Here is a 17,877-nt window from a genome sequence, read left to right as displayed (position 1 = left end):
CTCCGCCCCCTTCTCTCTCTCAAATAGATAAATAAAATCTTAAAAATAGTTATTTTAAACTTATACTGCATTTCAACTTGGATGCTTAATTTTCAACAATTAAGTGAAATATGACCATTCAGTAATAAAGCTATGTTTAACCAAAAACCATTTTACATTGATTCCATTTTTAAATGTCAATTTCAATTGTTTAAAGTGAAATATGATTAAAATTTAGTTTCCCAATCACACTGGTCACATTTCAAGTGTTCCGTAGCCACATGTAGCTGGAGGCTACCTTCCTGCACCGTGCCAGGAGAGAAACTAAAGAGTTTTAGGAGTAAGAGTGATTCAGCCGGCACTTCTGGCTTCTGTGTAAAGAATGAATTGGACTAGGTAAAGGGCAGACGAAAGACGGGATTTGGAAGGTCACTGCAGAGTCCTGGCAAGTGATGAGGAGAGCCAGGTCCAGAGCAAGTGATGGAAACAGAGAGAAAGGAAGGGATGCAAATGACACTCCAGAAAGAGTCTTCCATTTGGGGTAATGGAGTGCTACCTCACTTGGACCTATCCTTCCACTAAAAACAATCCAAAAAGAGGGATAAGAGATGCAAACATCTTAAAGGCATCAAAGCTGAAGAAACAGCAAGGAACCACCAGGCAAAAATTTAAGGGAAACCGGGAACCCCTAGAAAGGGAGGTAGAAAATTAGAGTGGCAAAACCACTTTTCCCTGAAGGCATTTGCCAATCCAGGTACACCTGGGCTTGGTTTTGGTGGTTTCTCTGTATGGTCCGTGCCATAAGTAAGACCCTGGTCCCAGCCATGGTGAAGCATTTTACAAGATACCCTGTTCATATTAATCTGGGGATCCCAACTGCCTATATCTCAACATCAGTGTGCATCAGAGCTCCCACCTCACCACTGCTTGCCCTAGAAGACAAAATCAGGGCTACCTTGGCATTGAGCAAAACAGGAAGACAAAAAAAAAAAAAAAAAAATCTGTCCCTGCAAAGTTGTGACTTTTTTTTTTTTTGCATATTTTCAGCCCGAGTTTAATTGCCTGATTGATACATGGGCCCTCACTTGCTGAACTTGATTCAAGATGGGACGGAATTTTAATGTCCCCAAGAACCAGGAAGAACTGAATACAAATATTTCTTTACCCCAGTTCCAAAAGACTGCCTACAGACAAGGTTTCAAAGACAATGAGTAATACCTGGGCGGGGGCGGTGGGGGGAAGGAACAAAAGCAAGCAGAGACACAAGAAAACATGACAACCAGCAATGAGAACCATTAGGAAAGAAGAAATAACAAGAAGGAAACAGAATCAAGTTTCCAATATTAGAATCATCACATACAAATTATGAAACAGCCACACATAGCATGTTGAAGAAAACCAAAAGCAAGCTTGAAAACGTCTACAGCGGACAGAATGTTGTAAAATATGAACAGGTTAGAAAATAATAAAATACAACTTTTGGAAATGAGACAATAACCTATTGGATGTGTGTATTTAGCAGCAGGTTGGAAGCAGTTGAGAATTAATTAGTTAGATCAGAAGAATTAATCCAGAATGCAGCACAAAGAAATAAAGAGATGGGAAAAAACAGCAAGGCTTTAAGAATGGAGGACAGCAGAGCAAGATCTCCTCTCTTCAATCACAGCTGTGGTGGGAAGACAGGAGATGGCGAGGCACAACCGGCGAGGATTTAACGGATGAGGACTTCCTAGAATGACGAATCATATCCATTAAAGAAGCGTAAGGAAGCCCACGCGTAATAAATGAAACAACGGGAAAGACAGACCTGTAAAGAGAAACTCACAAGCAGACGGGGAAAAGATAGGTTGCCCCCAAACAGGTAAGAGACTGACATCTAACTTCTCAATAGTGACAATGGAAACCGAAAGATATTGTAGTGATCTACTCAGCATCTAAAAGAATATAGTTGCTAGCAAAAATATTCTTCAGGAATGGGAGTGAAACAGGGCAATTTGCAGATGAGAGAGTTTGCCAGCAGCAGGCCCTCACTAGAGGAAATCCTCGTGGCAAAAGTAATGCGTGTAATGGAATGAAGGGCAAAAAAAATAGGTTATAAATATGTAAGCAAATCTGAGTGAACCTTAACCATATGCAACAATAATAATCATTGTAGATTTCTGGATATTTTTGATGTGTGACATGCGATGTATATTCTTCTTTGTATGCCTAAAAATATCTTCTGTGAAGACTTAATGGGACTCTTCAATATTTGGAGAACTGCCAAAAGACATGCCAGTGTAATGTGGATGCTTGGAAATCCGAACATATTTTAGCCTTCCAACAGAGCACAACACTCAGACCAGGTCAAGTTTTCTGCAAATCACAAAGAAAAGGGGCACAGCCAGGGATCCCACAGGTACCCAGTGCTGACTGGCAGCCAGCAATGCGGTGAGGTGGGGCACGGTCTGTTAGTGTAGTGCTGGTACGGACTTCTGCCTTAAGAAGAGTCAGGCTGTGAAAATGGAGTCATCTGGTTTTATTTTCCAGTCCGTGGTGAGGATTATGTAAGGCTGTGAGGTAGAAGTCACATGTGGGCTGGGCCAAGGCCAAGTGACAGCGCGGGGGTCCTCAGCAAAGCAAACTGCAGCCTCACAAAGAGAGTACCTTCTCCTCTGCCTTGGGCATGTTTTCAGGCTGTCCTGCGTATGGAGGAAGGGAGGAGACCCCACCGCTCTTGCTAAAGTTGAGCTGGGAAAGAAAGAATGTTTGGGTGAGCTCCATTTTCTGGGAAAAAGCAGAAGGAACAAGTGCAGCTGAGCTCGGCTGATCATGCAGGAAAAAATGCCATTAACTATAAACCAGTCACAGTGACAAACAAACCTGTGTGATTCCATAAACCTTGCTGTTTCTAGTATTTCTTATTTTTATAATTTCATTTCTCTGTCTTTTTTTAAGATTTTATTTATTTATTTGAGAGAGAGAGAGGAGAGAATGAGAGATAGAGAGCACGAGAGGGAAGAGGGTCAGAGGGAGAAGCAGACTCCCCGCTGAGCAGGAAGCCCGATGCGGGACTCGATCCCGGGACTCCAGGATCATGACCCGAGCCGAAGGCAGTCGCTTAACCAACTGAGCCACCCAGGCGCCCCTTTCATTTCTCTCTTTACTCTGGCTGCATACCAAACCACTCCGAAGTCAGTCAGCCAGTATATTATGCTCATGGATTCTGCGGGTTAGAAATTTGGACAGGACACAGGGGATGGCTTTCCTCTGCTTCACAGGGCTTGGGTCCTCGGGTGGGAACACCTGAAGACTGAGGATGATCTGAGGGTGGGAACCTAGAATCAAACCAAGGGCTCATCTGCTCCTGGGTCAGGTGCCAACCGGAGCCTCTACATATGGCCCCCCTGTGTGGTCCAACACCCTCATTCACAGCCGTGGCGTCAGAGCGCGTGGCATTTTTGGGTGGTGACTTCGTATACAAGGTGGCAGTCGCATCCACTCCCTCCTCTAGCCTTGCCTCAGCTCACGTGGGGTCACTTCTGCTGCATGCTGTTGATTACAGGCATGTCCCGAGCCCGCCAGCATCACAAGCGAGGACACAGACGGCAGGCACGTGAGAGTCGCGTTGGAAAAGGCAGTCTGATGCACTCATCTATTTCACCGCAGTGACCACAGGTAAAACCTTTAAGAGAGTATGTCTGTGTGGGAAAAGTTGCCTTTCCGGAAAACAAGGGAAGTGGCCCTCGTACTTCCCCTGGCCATCAAACCTCCTACAGGCGATAGTCAAGAGAGCACTGGGGCTGGCCCCGTGCTGAAGAAGGAAGTGCCTCTGACAAGGAGCACAAGGAAAGTCTGTGACAGGCAGGGCTGCGCCATCTCACCACTGCAGGCACTGTGATGAGGGGAGGGCCTCTCCTGAGCTTCCAGACTACTTGCTTTGGCTCATTCATATGATCTGAATGCACCTGCAGTGAGCCTCCCCTGGTCTCGGTATCCTGAGTAACAGACTCAGGGTCCCTAGGCAAGGCTAAAATCCACATCACCCAGGTTGGAGAGCTTGTTTGGCAGGAGGCCTCCTGATGTGATCCGGAGGGCTTTAAAATTAAAATTCAGGGAAATGGAGGAAATGTGAATCTGAAATATAAAACAAGAAGTTGAAAATAATGCCTTATTTCCATAATACATAGCACTGTGATTTCAGATGGGTTTCCACTCGTGCAGAGAGTCTGAGATGACAAATAAATTCACTCCTTTAATAGAAGGCCATAAAGCTGGGCACCACCCTGTGTCCTCCCCCGCTCCCACCCTCCCTCCCGTCCTTTCTCATAAACCTCTTCTTTCCTGGACTCCATCCGTCTGTGCAGCAGGATTAAGGGAAACTGATACTTAGGTCCTCACCCCTTGTTAAACAGATCACACCCCTCTCCCACACCTTCCTTAAACACACACTAGTTACATTCTTCTGATAGAGGAAGTTGAAGAGCTGCAGTCACCAGAATAAGATATAATCAACCCCAGGCGGGGGGTGGGGGGGGTGGGGGGATGGTGCTGCACTTAACTGGCCACACCTATGATAACTCATCCCTAAACTAGCCACAGTGGAGGAGCACTGGAAGGGCCCTCAGATAAGGCCCAAAGCCAAGGTCAGTCATCTCAGGTCCCACATGAGAACAAAGAATCAAAGAGGCTTTAGAGAGTGTAAGCACAAACTCCCTCATACCCTAATTCTGCCCTGCAGTAACCTAATGTTGCTGGATAGAGGTGCGTACAACCCATGTAGCATGCTTCACCCCTCCCTCCCCAGTTTCATGCAAGACCTCGACATGCAAAGAGGTATATGGCCAACGAGAAGAAGCCACTGAATCACAAGAGAATATAAAGAAGGATAAACCCACAAGAAAATCCCCGCAAACTGAGAGATCATTTTCCAGGAGCACGAACAAAGTGGGTGCCTTAAAACAAAGCTAATGCACCGGCGCCATCTTGTGGACGTTGCCAAACCTCCAGCCCCTTTTGCCCCAAGCAGAGCCCTCACTCTTCAAGAGCCTCCTACCGTGCATTTGTCCTAAGGTTCTGGTGATTTCCTGAATGGAGAGTCTCAGTCGCTGCAGGGCTTGGAGCAGGGCGTTCTGGCTGCGCTGCGAGATGGCATTTACTGCCTCAACAAGCGCCTGCAGAGGAGATTCATTCACTCAGTTCAGGAGGAGCATTCAGTCCGTTGAGAGAGAGTGGGCTGAGCTGTGGGAACCTAGAGGAAGGGCACCCCTCTGACTGCTGGGCTGTTTGGCAGGGCTCCCTGGGGGGCATTCCTGAACTAGATGTCCTGAGAGCCAGAATATTCCTGGGCACCTCCCAGATAGATCCCTAATTAAGTCTTTCTGGATCTTTCTTATTGGCTGCTTCTTCTTGTAACTCTCAAGGGCATAACCCTATCAATTTCGTTCCTTCTTCTGGATTTATCTCATATTATGATCATTTCTACTTCTGCTTTGCTCCTTCTGTGATCTTGAACTGGGGCACCCTCACGCCTGAGCTCTGCTGCACATAAAATCAGACAGGTTCTGTAGATCCCTTAGCTTCAGAGGCCCCTCCACCAGGAAGCCTTCCTTGTCTCCAGCAGTCTTCACTTTATGTAAGCTATCTTTGGAAGACCAGTACTTTACTCTCTATCTTTCAATGAACTAAACACAGGAATGAGAAGTAGAGTAACCATATAGTTTCACTTTTGAGAGGGAAAGAGGGGTGCTGAAATAATTGTACCACAATCTGGTCACTCTACTGAGGACACAGTAAGCACTCCAAGTATGCTTAATAGGGAAGGCAGCGAGTGAGGAAAGACACAAATCTCACTTAAAATATCTCACTTAAATAAGGCACAAAATCCCTAGTTTGCAAACCCCCCCCCCCCCAAGGCTAGGGAATCTCTCAATGATGATTCATTGTCCTCTGAAGCTTTGCATAACAGTTCTCTGGGCCAGGAATACCACTCCCCACCCCCCATTCCCACCACCTGATTAATTCCTGTACATCACAAGGATGTTAACTCCAGCTCTCATTTCCCTTTGCCTGACCCTGCAAGTCTGGATTAGGTTTTAGATGTCTTTTCATGAAACACTGCTTTTTTTTTTTCTTGTTACCCTATATATCGGCCCATCTTCCTCCACTGGACGGTGAGCTTCTGTGGAGGCCAGAGCAGTGTCTGTTTTGTTCCCCCAGAGACATCCATTGCTTAGAATTAGGCTAGTCTGTTGAGTGGACAAATGGTCATTCCAAGTTTTACGGTCGTTGAGGAACGGCAGAGATCTCTGTGGGCTAGAGTTCAGATATAAACCAAGCAGGACAAAGCCTGTCCATCTATATTGATTAGCTCACCACAGGGAGAGGGACTTGGTGGGAAGTAAAGCTCACACTAATTTCTCATTTAGGGAAAAAAAAAAAAAAGTTCTGTGAAGACAATACCTTAATCCCAGGCACTGCTGCCTTCTCCACCAAAACAGTCACCAGTATAAAGCCACGCAGGCTCTCTCCCCCAGGAAATGAGACAATGAGGTCCAAGTTCCTTGGGAAGGAAATGACCACATGGTTAGCGAGGCTTGGACACCGCGAGACGCACAGCCGCCAGGCCACCTCAGAGTGAGACAACCGTGAGAGCAAGTGGACTCTGAGAGAAACCCTCTCGGCTCCACAGGACTGCCCTGGGGAGGAGCCTCCACCTCCAGCCACATTCCAAAAAAAAAAAAAAAAAAAAAGAGAGAGAGAGAGAGAGAGCAGATCTACTCCAGACCCCGTTCACGGGACCTGAAGACTCTCAAAGTCTAGCATGGCCCTGCTGGTCCTCGCCTGTCTCCCCCAGGGGATCAGCTGAAGCATAAGTGGGCCGGCCCTGCTGATTCTCCACAGGGCCATCCTGGGCCCGTCACACCACTCCTGTCAGGAGCAGAGAGTCTCGGAGCCGTAGTGACCACAGGCCATAGCTAATTCCATGCTCCTCTTTTAGACATGAAACTATGGCCCAGAGAAGCATGGTGGTTTCCCCAGAGTCATGCAGCTGATGAGTCCCAGGACCAGGGCAGGAATATCTCATAACTCAGACTAGTGCTCTTTCTCATCAGTGATTTATCTTTTTCCCCCAAGTGCTGTATTATAGTAGAATGACAGCAGGAAGACTGTTATACAGGGATCGATTTTAAATGACCACTCATCATATAGATGCAAATATCCCAGACGTCGATCCAGTCTATAAAACCGAAAACTTCACTCCATAAGTCACTTCTGCCTCTAACATCTTATGCACGATGAGAGATGAAAAAAAACACAAAAGAAAAGTAAGTCCGGAACTCCATTGTGCCAGCAGAGACAATAGCGTGGAAGGTGGTGTCTTTGCCTTTCCACCCTCCATCTTCTGAGCTACAGCTTTTATACTGAACCCCCTCCTGTGCTGAGGTTTGGCTCCTTTAGAGGCTAATTTTGCTCCCTGGGGAAAAAGGAGACTGAGGATGTCTGGAGCAGGCCTGCCCCACAAGCACCAGTCCGTGTAAAACAAGACATTGCAAAGGGATTCTTTTGTAGTTGGAGCAACCGCTGCCTGCAGTTGGGCCATTCATAGACCTTATGGTGAGACCAGAGATCTTTTTCAGATCATCAGACTTCAAAGAATCACAGAGAATTAGAAAATTGGTAAAGTTTTTTTTTTTTTTTGGCATTGCACTTTACTTGTTGCCTTATGCACAGATTGGAAAACATAGTAAAGAAAATTAATCCGCTAATCCTTACAAAGCAGGGCACCACTGTTAACTTTTGGACTGTTAATTTTTGGCACATGTCCTTCTAGTCTTTTTTCGGGCATTTTTAGATAGTTTATATACCATACATAAAAATTGGTATGCTTTCTCTTTTATTTATTATAAGCTTTGAGTTCAAATGTATTCTAAAGTGAGTGAAGGACTTCGGAGAACTTACCCAATTTCCAAGGGTCTTCAGTATTGACAACCACAAAGAAAAAAAGAAAAGAAAAGAACAAATCAGTTTGTAAGCCGGATATGCCTTTTGCAGTCACATATACACAGGCATGTGTATTTGTGTGCACACACATACCCGTGCACGCTTTGGATGTCACAGGTAGTGACTACACTGTGAGCAGAATATGCCACCCCAAAATGCACCGCTTTGGCGCACTCATTTCTTGAACTAACATTACTTGAGAAAGAGCTGGTACAAGAAGGACACTCTGACCTCCTTTGTTCCGCTGAAAGCAGGAAATAAATCTGCTACATGAAGGGTACTCTCCTGAGCCAGGAGAATAGAAAGTGTCCTTATCACCTGCAATAGGGAATTTAGGGGTGAGATGCCTGAGTAAACACATCTTATTACTTCTTCCCTAATTTGCTACCCCAAGTCCAAACCTCTTTGTCTTATCAATCTTTCCCAAATGTATTGCTTTCTTGTCTAAAAGGTATAGAAGCTGCTTGTTTTGGTCACTTGTTTGAGTCTCAGATTTTTATGGGCTCCCGGATGCACAAAATTAAATTCATTTTTCTCTTATTAATCTCTCTTACGTCAAGTTAATTATCAGACCAGCCAAAGAACCTAGAAGGGAAGAAGGGAGAAGTCTTCCTCTCCTGCAAGCCGCTGTGTGACAAAGAGGGAGCTACATCTCAGCTCATACACGAGCACCAGAACATTTAGCCTGTGGCCAGCATCATAAATTATCTTCTTCCTTTTATATGTTTGTAATTGCCACAAACCCACATTCCTGTTGTAACTCTTCTGCTCTTACTCTCCTTTAGCATGTAGCTTAGGTCAAGTTTCACCCCCTCACCAAGCTGCTTCCTGATTTTTTTTTTTCTTCCTGATGGGGTAATAAACTTGCTTGCATGAGGTTTATTTTTTTTTATCTTAAAGATTTTATTTATTTATTTGACAGAGAGAAAGAGAGCGCACAAGCAGGGGGAGCTGCAAAGGGAGAAGGAGAAGCAGGCTCCCCACTGAGGAGGGAGCCCGATGTGGGGCTCAATCCCAGGACCCTGGGATCATGACCTGAGCCGAAGGCAGACACTTAACCCACTGAGCCGCCCAGGCGCCCTGACCAGAATCATTTCTACACATATATTTATTATTTTTTTTCTGTCAAAACTCTAAGCCAGATTCAGCAGCTTTTTATGAGAATATTGGTCATCAATTTTGTTATGAAAGCCGAATTGGTCAAAGATCATTATTAATAATTATGGAAAATGTATCCTCCCAGGGCTCAGAGCTCCTTAGAGAGATGAGATGACCCCACTTCTTCCAAGGGCCACACAAATTAGTCCAGAAAGTTATATTGTCTGTCAAGTGTTTAATCCTCTAGAACAGATTCCCATCATCTCTGAAATCCTGTGGTACCCACAAACCTCATGCTGAGGAAGTTCTTCCTCACATCTAACCTAAATGTCCCTTTAGCTATTTTATGAAGTCACGAAGCACTATCTCTTGCATCTACAGCCTGAATTAAATTTGCCTGTGATAATAAAGTTCAAAGGGAAATTAAATACTTCCTCTCTTCCACCCATTCTATTGATTGTTTGTTAAAAAACTCTCGCTACTTCTTTAGACTAATGCTTACCTACATTCCCAGCCCAGCTTTCAGAGGATTGATGCCAACTAGGTAGAAGAGATGACATTATTCATCAAATTTCTCAATCCAGCTTATCTAGAGCCCTACGCCTTATTCACCCATAATCATTCATTTATGATCGCTACATCATGATCACTTACTGAAGTCACTGGCCCTAATTTGGCATGAATGGAGGGCATGTTAGGGCACAGGAGATGATTTGGTGAGAAAGAATGAGCGAAGTCTAATCATGCAGGAGCTTGAAGGTCAAGTTGAGATGGGACGTGGAAGCAAACAAACAAACAAGAAAAATGTAGCCTGTACCAATGTATTCAGAGTGAAACTTCTGGGAACTGCGATTTTTGAACTTGTGTTCAGGTTCATCCTGCTTTGCAATCGTAAAGCAGATAATAAATATGAACATCTCTAATTGCAAGTGGCTGAAAAACCCAGGGCCTTCACTGTAGGAAGAGTAAAAGTCACAGGGCTGCCCTTTACTCAGTTTCAGTCTGTTCACATCCAAAGCACTCACTCCGCATCTTACCTTTCTGGATCCCTAGGGGTCCAGTTTGTCAGCACCAGGTCTGAGTGGACCAGGATAGGAGGGAGCCCCAAGTTTCTGGAGACTTCAACAAAGGGAAGGGCAAGATTTCTTGGCAGAACCTTTTAGATATAAATCCAGATATATACGATCATGATACAATAGATAGAATATACGGCAAATAGATAAATCCAGATACATATGACTACGATACAATACGATACGATAGAATGTACGATTAGTATCTTCTAGAAAGAATGCAGCAGAGGAAGTAGTCATGGTTGCCCTCTATTCCAGCAATCCTGTGGTAGAGAAATGACCTGGGCAATAAAACTGATATTATCTGAGTGATCCATAAATACACACCTCACTTTCATATTTTTTTTCTGTTTACAATCTGGTGGATATATTGTTTATAAGTACAAGCTGAAATATATAATAATATTACAAAGCTGGAGCACATACACATAGATATAGCATAACATAATCTCTGAAAATTGACTGCAAAGAAGGCATCAAATGTTTGACCAAATGTTTGAACATCAACTGGGGACTGAGTTGATGCGTAGTGGGAAAAAAATCTCTATCTCTATCTATTTATCTATAGACAGAGACAACTACATAAATATGTTGATATATCTGTTTGTGTGCATAAGAACACAAGCATATTTACACGTGTGGGTATGTATGTACACACATACGTGTGTGTGTGTGTGTGTGTGTCAATCAGAAAGAGGAATGAGGAGGATAGAACACTTCACCCTGTGTGGCAGCCAACTCTGTCCATCACTTCATATGTCAAACCCAATAATACCTTTAAGTAAGTCACCTCAAGACAGCTCCCTTTCAACCCCTAAGTTATCTGAGGACCACTCCAAAGAGACTCATCTGCCCACAAGTCCAGAAAAACTATTCAGATCTATGGGGACCAGAAGGGGTCTCTTATTTGTGGACAAGGCTAAGTTAGTTTGGATCCAAAAGAACATTCTCATGCTCCCTATCTCCCACTTCCGTTTTTATTTCCCCCTAAGATAAAAGCATCTATTAAAGGAGCCCCACTTCTGCCTTTGCTTTCCCTTAGATTTTTAGATCAGACTTGGGACAGAACAGTTTTTTAGGTAGAAAAAAATAAAGAACTTTAAAGAGTCTTAAAATTCAAACTGAAGTTTAGCTTTCCTTGGGAATCAGGGGATGAGGAAGGCAGTGCAGAAGGGGGTTGTCTATTTCGGTGAAAAGTTAAAAAAGATGAGACGCAGAGAAAGTCAGGGATGATCCGGGGCCGTGGACAGGGCCTTCCTGTTTGCCCGGAAGCGAATGGACACACCTCGTTAGAGACTCCCTCTCCTGTCACCCTTCTCCACTCCTTCCCCCATCTAAGACTATGGTTTGGAGAACCCAAGGGGGAGGGGAGCCCAGTGGGATGCTTGCTAGTGTGCCTAGATTCCAGACTTTCTTATATCAGGCACACAATTTTAAAAATAAGATTTCCTAACATTTAAAAACTCTGAAGCAACTCTATACCTTCCTCCTCTCTCCTTCCTCAGCCTGCCTTCATTTTCCCATGGGAGTTTCCCATGTTTACTTGGAAGAAAAGAGGCAGGATCAATCAAGCAAACCAAAGAGGCTGGGGCTGCTCAGTGAACATGAAGTACTGGAACAGTGTAAACTCCGGTTCCTGGAAAAGGGACACTTCTGCAAAATGAAAGGGAGTCGTGTTTTTTACTGCCGTCAGTGGAACTCAAGAGACTTCACGTTGCAAGGTTCAGGTTGAAACCATGAAACGTTAAGTCAAGATTCAGAAGAGATTTAAATAAACTATTAAGAGACCAATAATCAGTAGAAAGAAAGGAGTATTAAAAATTTAAAATCATGTTAATGTCAAGGAGTGCCTCTAGGGAAAGAAGTTTACATTGGTGAATCAGAAGGTCTGAGCATGGCCTTGCATTTTACACTCACTTGCTCTCTGACCTCGGACAAGGACTTTATCTTCTGTCGTCCTCAGCTATCTGTAAAATGGGCATAGTGGAGTTTTACTTACTTTATGGGATTGTGAAAATCAGAGATAATGTATGTGCAGAGGCAGACAAAATGAGGTAAAAGGTAAGCTATCATTAAGTATTTTATGAGACCTCAGTTCTTGCTTTCAAATGCATCTTGAAGCATTATTGCCAGAAAGAAAATAGATGTGAAAGCTAATGAAAGGGAGAAATGGCTATAAGTTCTAAAAAAAAAAAAAAAATTAGCTTCTTAGGGAAAAAAATTCTTTCACTGAAGTGGGCCACTTGCCCTTCCTTCAACTGATAGCCAGAGAAAAGAACAAGAAAGGACCTATCTTCCAGAAAAACAGTGGGGGGGGGGCAAGCAGGGAGCGCATTCCAGGAGCAGCCGACCTGCCGGACGGCAAGGCGGGCATCTACTTGCCCCGTACCTCTTCGGGCTGTGTCTCTCCTCTCTGCCAGACATAGCCCATGGTCATGAAGCTCAGGACCAAGTGGGCCAGGCGCTGTTCCCGGTAACTCTTGAGGAACTGGCAGTTCAGCAGGGGCATCTGTTCAAGACAATATTCACACATTATCAGCTGCAGGGCTGAGGGTGGGCACAGGGGTTCTCTGACTGGAACGGCTCATCGGGTGTGGGGAACAGGTTATATTTTTGTGGAGGAACCAAGAGCCTCTGTGCACACCCATTCTCCCCCTGATCCGAGTACCCCGCAGTACGGAGGCATTCCGGGCAACATTGTTCGGGATGTACCGAACCACTCCACCCAAGCTCCCATATGGCCCCCGTGGTTGTGCCAGCCACTGGTCACCTCCACCGAACTGACAGATTTGTTAGAGCATTCTCGCATAACGAATTCCCGAGACCGGGATCGTTTACTTCACGGAGCGTACCGTGGCAACTTTTATAGCCCTACCTATCAAGGCAGCTCTGCTTCCTTGACATCATGTAAGCCCGATAACAAAGCTGCGCTGCGGGCCTGACTCTCTCAGCTTAATTCGGCAGTAAAAGGAGGCCCAGTGGAGTTGGAAATTTGACCAAATCCCTAGGCATTAGGGCATTAGCCCAGCTGGGCCAAAGGGTTGTGCGGTCCCTGTTTGAACCCTTCCGATGACCCTGGCTGGGTGTTTTCACCTCTCCATGCCCTCTTCCTTGTGGAAATGTGTCACCTGGAAGTTTACTGATGGCGTCCTCATGAAAGCCACACCTTGCAGAGAAGTTAATTATTGACAGCCCTGCCTAAACAACAACGGGTTTCTCACTTTTGCCTGGAACAGCCTTGCCTGTCTTGGTTGACACCAACAAGGAGCTCCAGTTTCCTGGCAACGCCCCCTCCCCACCTCTGCTCTCCTCTTTCCTCCCATGGCTGCCCCAGCTCTAGACACAGCCTGATCCAGATCCTCCCCTCTCCGGGGTCCTTAAGTGCCACAAAAGGTGGTGGCAGACGTCTTGTGTATCCTTTTAAGCTCCAGGCACCGCCGAGCAGCCTCAGACCTGCTGCTCCTCCCGCGCGGGCTCCCCCCCGCCGGCAGCTCGCGGAGTCCTCCCTCTGCTCTCCGCTAGAGGGCAGCCTTTCCGCGTCTGTCCGCTCCTCGCAGCTGCGTGTTTATTCCTCCTAAAAATTGGCTCTGACAGAATCGCAAATGCAATGTGCTCTAGGCTTCCGTGCTTGCGTGTGTGTATGGGGTGGAGGGACGGGGGGGGACGGGTGGCTGCTGAGATGTTGCATTTCAACAGGAAGTAGGCTGAAAATTCTAATAGTTATTGAGTGCTTGTTATAAAAAGGCTCCTAACTAAAGTGTTTACTAGGCGGGATGCTAGGAACTTCCCACACCAGATGGTGTTCCATCTTCCCCCCAAATCCACAGGACAAAACAGTCAGAGAGGGTAGGCACTGGGTCACAGACCCGGGAGGGACTGAGCCAGGGTGTTACTTAAGTTCTACTGACCACTGTCCTGCTTTCTCAAGTTAGCACTCCCTGATAGAAATATGAGAGCCACATTTGTAATTTCAAATTTTCTAGCAGTGACATAAAAAAAAATACTAAAAAGAAACATGAAATTCGTTTTAATAACGTATTTTTCTATGTCAGTATATCCACAATATTATCAACACATAGTATAAAAATATTGAGATATTTTGTTCTTTTTATAATAAGTCTTCAAAATCCAGTGAGTAGCTTATTTATCAATTTGTCTTAACCACATTTCAGACGTTCAATAGCCATAAGCCCCTCTTGGCTACCTATAATGCAGCCTTAAGGGAAAGGAACAAAGTCTGAGTTGGAAATGTGGCTCTTGGTTAGAGGTTTTCTTGGAAATTTCTTGCACATTCCAGAGTCCCTGGACTCTGCCTTCCAAGCAAACACAAATAATTAAAAAAGAAAAAAAAAGATTTAGAAAAAAATAAACAGCAACACCAAATACTCTTCGTAGTGGAAGTTTTTTCTACAAAAAACGATGAAGTGGTTAGGGGAAGAATGAGTCATAAACTTAATGTTTTCCTCAATTTAAAGTAATCAACTTATGGGGCGCCTGGGTGACTCAGTCGGTTAAGTGGCTGCCTTTGGCTCAGGTCATGATCCTGGGGTCCTAGGATGGAGCCCTACATCCAGCTTCCTGCTCAGCGGAGAGCCTGCTTCTCCCTCTCCCTCTGCCTGCCACTCTGCCTACTTGTGCTCTCTTGCTCTCTATCAAATAAATAAATAAAATCTTTAAAAAAAATAATCAACTTGGTTTCATATTTGTGTTTTAAGATGGAAAGTAAATACAGAAGTTGTAAAATGCAATCTCATTAAAGTTATAATTTTCATTTTCCTGATTATTAATAAAGGTTAGCATCTTTCATATGTCACTTGGTCAGTCATGTTTGCTATTTTGCAAACTGTTCATGTTTTTAGCACCTTTTTTTTTTTTAACTTGGTTGTTTGTCTTTCTGTTTTATTTCCAGGACTTTGTATATCCAGGATACAAATTTTTTTCTCAGTTATATATGTGATAACATCATCTTTCAGTTTATGGCTTGGCTTTTCATTTTCTTTATGGTCTATTTTGATGAATGGAGGTTCTATTTTAATGAAATGAAGCCTATCAGAAAAATATCCCAGTTTTAGTCATTAGGAAATCTTCCTTAGTCCAAGTACATATTTTAAATTCTCTTCTATAACTTAAATTTTTGTCTTTTACATATAAGTTCTTAACCCATCTGGAATGAATTTATTTTTGTTTATGATAAAAGTAGCCAATCCAGTGGTCCTCTTTGTTTATTGCTGGCCCCATATCATCTGGTTTTAATTTTTGTAGTTTTGTATTATGTCATGATAACTGATAAGGCAAATCTTCTCCCCTTGCTGTTGTTAAATATACATATATTTGTTCATTTACTATGTAACATGACATGATAAACTAAACATTATCTTACTTTCACAACTTCCACATCTTTTTTTTTTTAACATCTTGTTAAAAATAAATGTAGAATTTTAACTCCATCATCATGTTAATGCACTTTGGCCACAATACTATGTCCATACACACACATGGCATGCACAAATTATTTTAGAAATTCCTTCTTACTTCACAGACACATTAGCAGTGATTACTAAGAATTAACTGTACCCCTCCCCCCAAAAAATTGACTGTATATTTCATTAATTTCATTATTTGGGGATGTTTCTTAAATACTCATTTTTCATCTTTCCTGAGTCCTTTATTCTGATTTAGATTCAGGATGCTAGAATAATTTTTGAACATTTGAGACAAAGTGCCTGGGTAGTATATTTTCATATTTCTTGATTTGACTGATAATTTACTTTTTTTAGTTCTTATGGATGGTTAATAAAATCTGGGTTCTTCATACATTATCTTTAAAAAATATCACTATAGACAGACATATATTTATTTTATACTTTGGATTATAACCCAATGCTACTTTATTTACTTGCTATATTGTTCCATATGGGCCACCGGGGGCTCTTTCAGGTTGGTTTCTGTGTCCCATTTGACACGTCCCAACCTTTCGTGTTTGTTTGTTAGAATTCCTTTACTTTCCAGCAGTGCAAGATGTTTCATCTTGCATTTGCCCTGTCCCAAGTTTATAATCAGCCTTTTCTCCAAGGAGCCCTAGTTCCTTTTATTGGAGAAAGGTTATTTGTCCTGACACTGGGCTTGCCCATTGCTCCTGGGAGCCACTGCTCCTAGGTCTTCACAGGGGACAAAGCTAGGAACTGTATCGTGTGCCTGTGTGTGCACACATATTACATATATCCATATCCATATAATATTGATTTATCTGCATATGTTTATCTATTTACCCACATATGTAATGCTAAGCATGACTTAGGGAAATGCGTGTGTAATATGATGTAATATCATTCCACTCTTCAGGAAAGGTGAGGTAGCTTTCTTGGTAATTTCAATGGCAATGATTGGTGTCCCTGGGTCCACTGACCCACTTTCATAATGCTGATAAAGAAATGTGGTGTGGGGTTGAAAATAGGATGGTGAGAAGAACTTAAAGAGAAAAAAAGAAGAACTTAAAGAGAAGAATAAAAAAATATATATACCTTGTTCACTCGAGCTTGAAGCTGGTGACTCTCAATCAAATGAGGGAGTTCGTTGGCAATTTCCATCCAAGGCCTAAAATAATCTGGAAGTTGTTTCTGCATTCAAAATGGAAACATCTCAGTATTTTAGACCTCTTGGGGGAGCAGCCTGGGGGAGTAGCTGCTTACAGATTTCAGTTTTAAATTAAAATTCAGGTCAGTTCAGTTCAACAAGTATTGAGAATTCACTCTATGCTGGGCCCTGTGCTAAGCATTGCAAACACACAGATGACCAGAATACAATCCTGGGGCTTAAGGAGCATGTGGTCTAGTAAGGCAGAAAAAAAATGCAGTCAGATATATCCCAATGCAGTGTAATATGTTCAATTACTGACATGTGTATAAGCTTAAGAACTTGAAAAGAAGAGAAGTTGTTAGTTCTGTCAGCAGTTGTGGGAAATTAAAGGGAAGTATCTGTAGAAATATGACAATTGGGGCCAGTGTTGGAGTCTGAAAGTGACTTTGCTAGGGGGGAGTTTGAAAATGGGAAGGCAGTAAAACAGAAGAGATAGTGGATAGAGAGATAACTGTGCTTCCTGGGACTACAGGGGACTACCGGTGACTCAGTGTTATTGGAATATAAAGCTCAGGAGAAAAAGTGATTGATAATGAGACCAGAAAATCAGACCAAATGTGCTTTTTATAAGGCACATAAGAATTTTCTTTTCATGTAGTTAGTAACATGGTTTAATTTGAATTTTAGAAAGATAATTTTGTTTGTAAGATTTGAAGATATAAAATCAGACTAGGAAGGCTTTCAAGTACTATTTGAGGACTAAATTTAGGCAATGACAGTGAATTTACAAAGGAAATATTCAAGAAATATTTGGAAAGGGACACCTATGTGGTTCAGTTGGTTGAGTGTCCAACTCTTGATTTCAGCTCAGGTCTTGATCTCAGGGTCATGATCTCAGGGTGGTGAGATTAAGCATCGAGCTCTGCACTCGGCTAGGAGGAATCTGCTTGTTTCTCTCCCTCTACCCCTCCCCCTGCTTGCACTTTTGCTTTCAAATAAATAAATAAATCTTTAAAAAAGAGAAATATTTGGAAAGTAAAATTAAAATGATGAGATGATTACATTTAAAGGTGGGGGCTAAGGGCAAGGTGACTTCTAGACTAACAGCACTACCTGTGCTGGACCCAGGGTTTAGCCAAGTAGAACATAGGCTGAATTTCAGCAATCC

At 43.3% G+C, this 17,877-nt stretch overlaps 1 protein-coding gene and 1 long non-coding RNA gene across 4 annotated transcripts in view; one reads left to right on the top strand and one right to left on the bottom strand.

Annotated features, from left to right (window-relative positions):
* LOC141374360 (uncharacterized) overlaps positions 1–17,877 on the top strand; it is a 54,274-nt gene that overhangs the window by 3,809 nt on the left and 32,588 nt on the right. For both annotated transcript variants that reach the window (XR_012381178.1, XR_012381179.1), the window contains exon 2: positions 3,524–3,636. This is a non-coding gene — a long non-coding RNA (uncharacterized lncRNA). The remainder of the gene's footprint in view (positions 1–3,523; positions 3,637–17,877) is intronic.
* IDO2 (indoleamine 2,3-dioxygenase 2) overlaps positions 1–17,877 on the bottom strand; it is a 59,429-nt gene that overhangs the window by 17,533 nt on the left and 24,019 nt on the right. Inside the window, exons 2-7 of one of the 2 annotated variants that reach the window (XM_025886235.2) lie at positions 16,655–16,750; positions 12,523–12,642; positions 10,098–10,216; positions 7,921–7,935; positions 6,421–6,520; positions 5,015–5,132 (exon numbers count right to left, since the gene is read on the bottom strand). In XM_025886235.2, coding sequence (XP_025742020.1) covers positions 5,015–5,132; positions 6,421–6,520; positions 7,921–7,935; positions 10,098–10,216; positions 12,523–12,642; positions 16,655–16,750 — 568 coding nt within the window. Of the gene's footprint in view, positions 1–5,014; positions 5,133–6,420; positions 6,521–7,920; positions 7,936–10,097; positions 10,217–12,522; positions 12,643–13,226; positions 13,378–16,654; positions 16,751–17,877 lie in introns of those variants that run through there. The other variant, XM_073902515.1, reaches the window with a different exon arrangement.

This window comes from Callorhinus ursinus, unplaced genomic scaffold (genome assembly GCF_003265705.2).
Source record: "Callorhinus ursinus isolate GAN/ISIS: 27379988/994484 unplaced genomic scaffold, GSC_fseal_2.0 scaffold17, whole genome shotgun sequence".
Classification (NCBI taxonomy): domain Eukaryota; kingdom Metazoa; phylum Chordata; class Mammalia; order Carnivora; family Otariidae; genus Callorhinus; species Callorhinus ursinus.
Note: the sequence above shows the minus strand (reverse complement) of the source record. Positions and strands in the feature narration are given on the sequence as shown.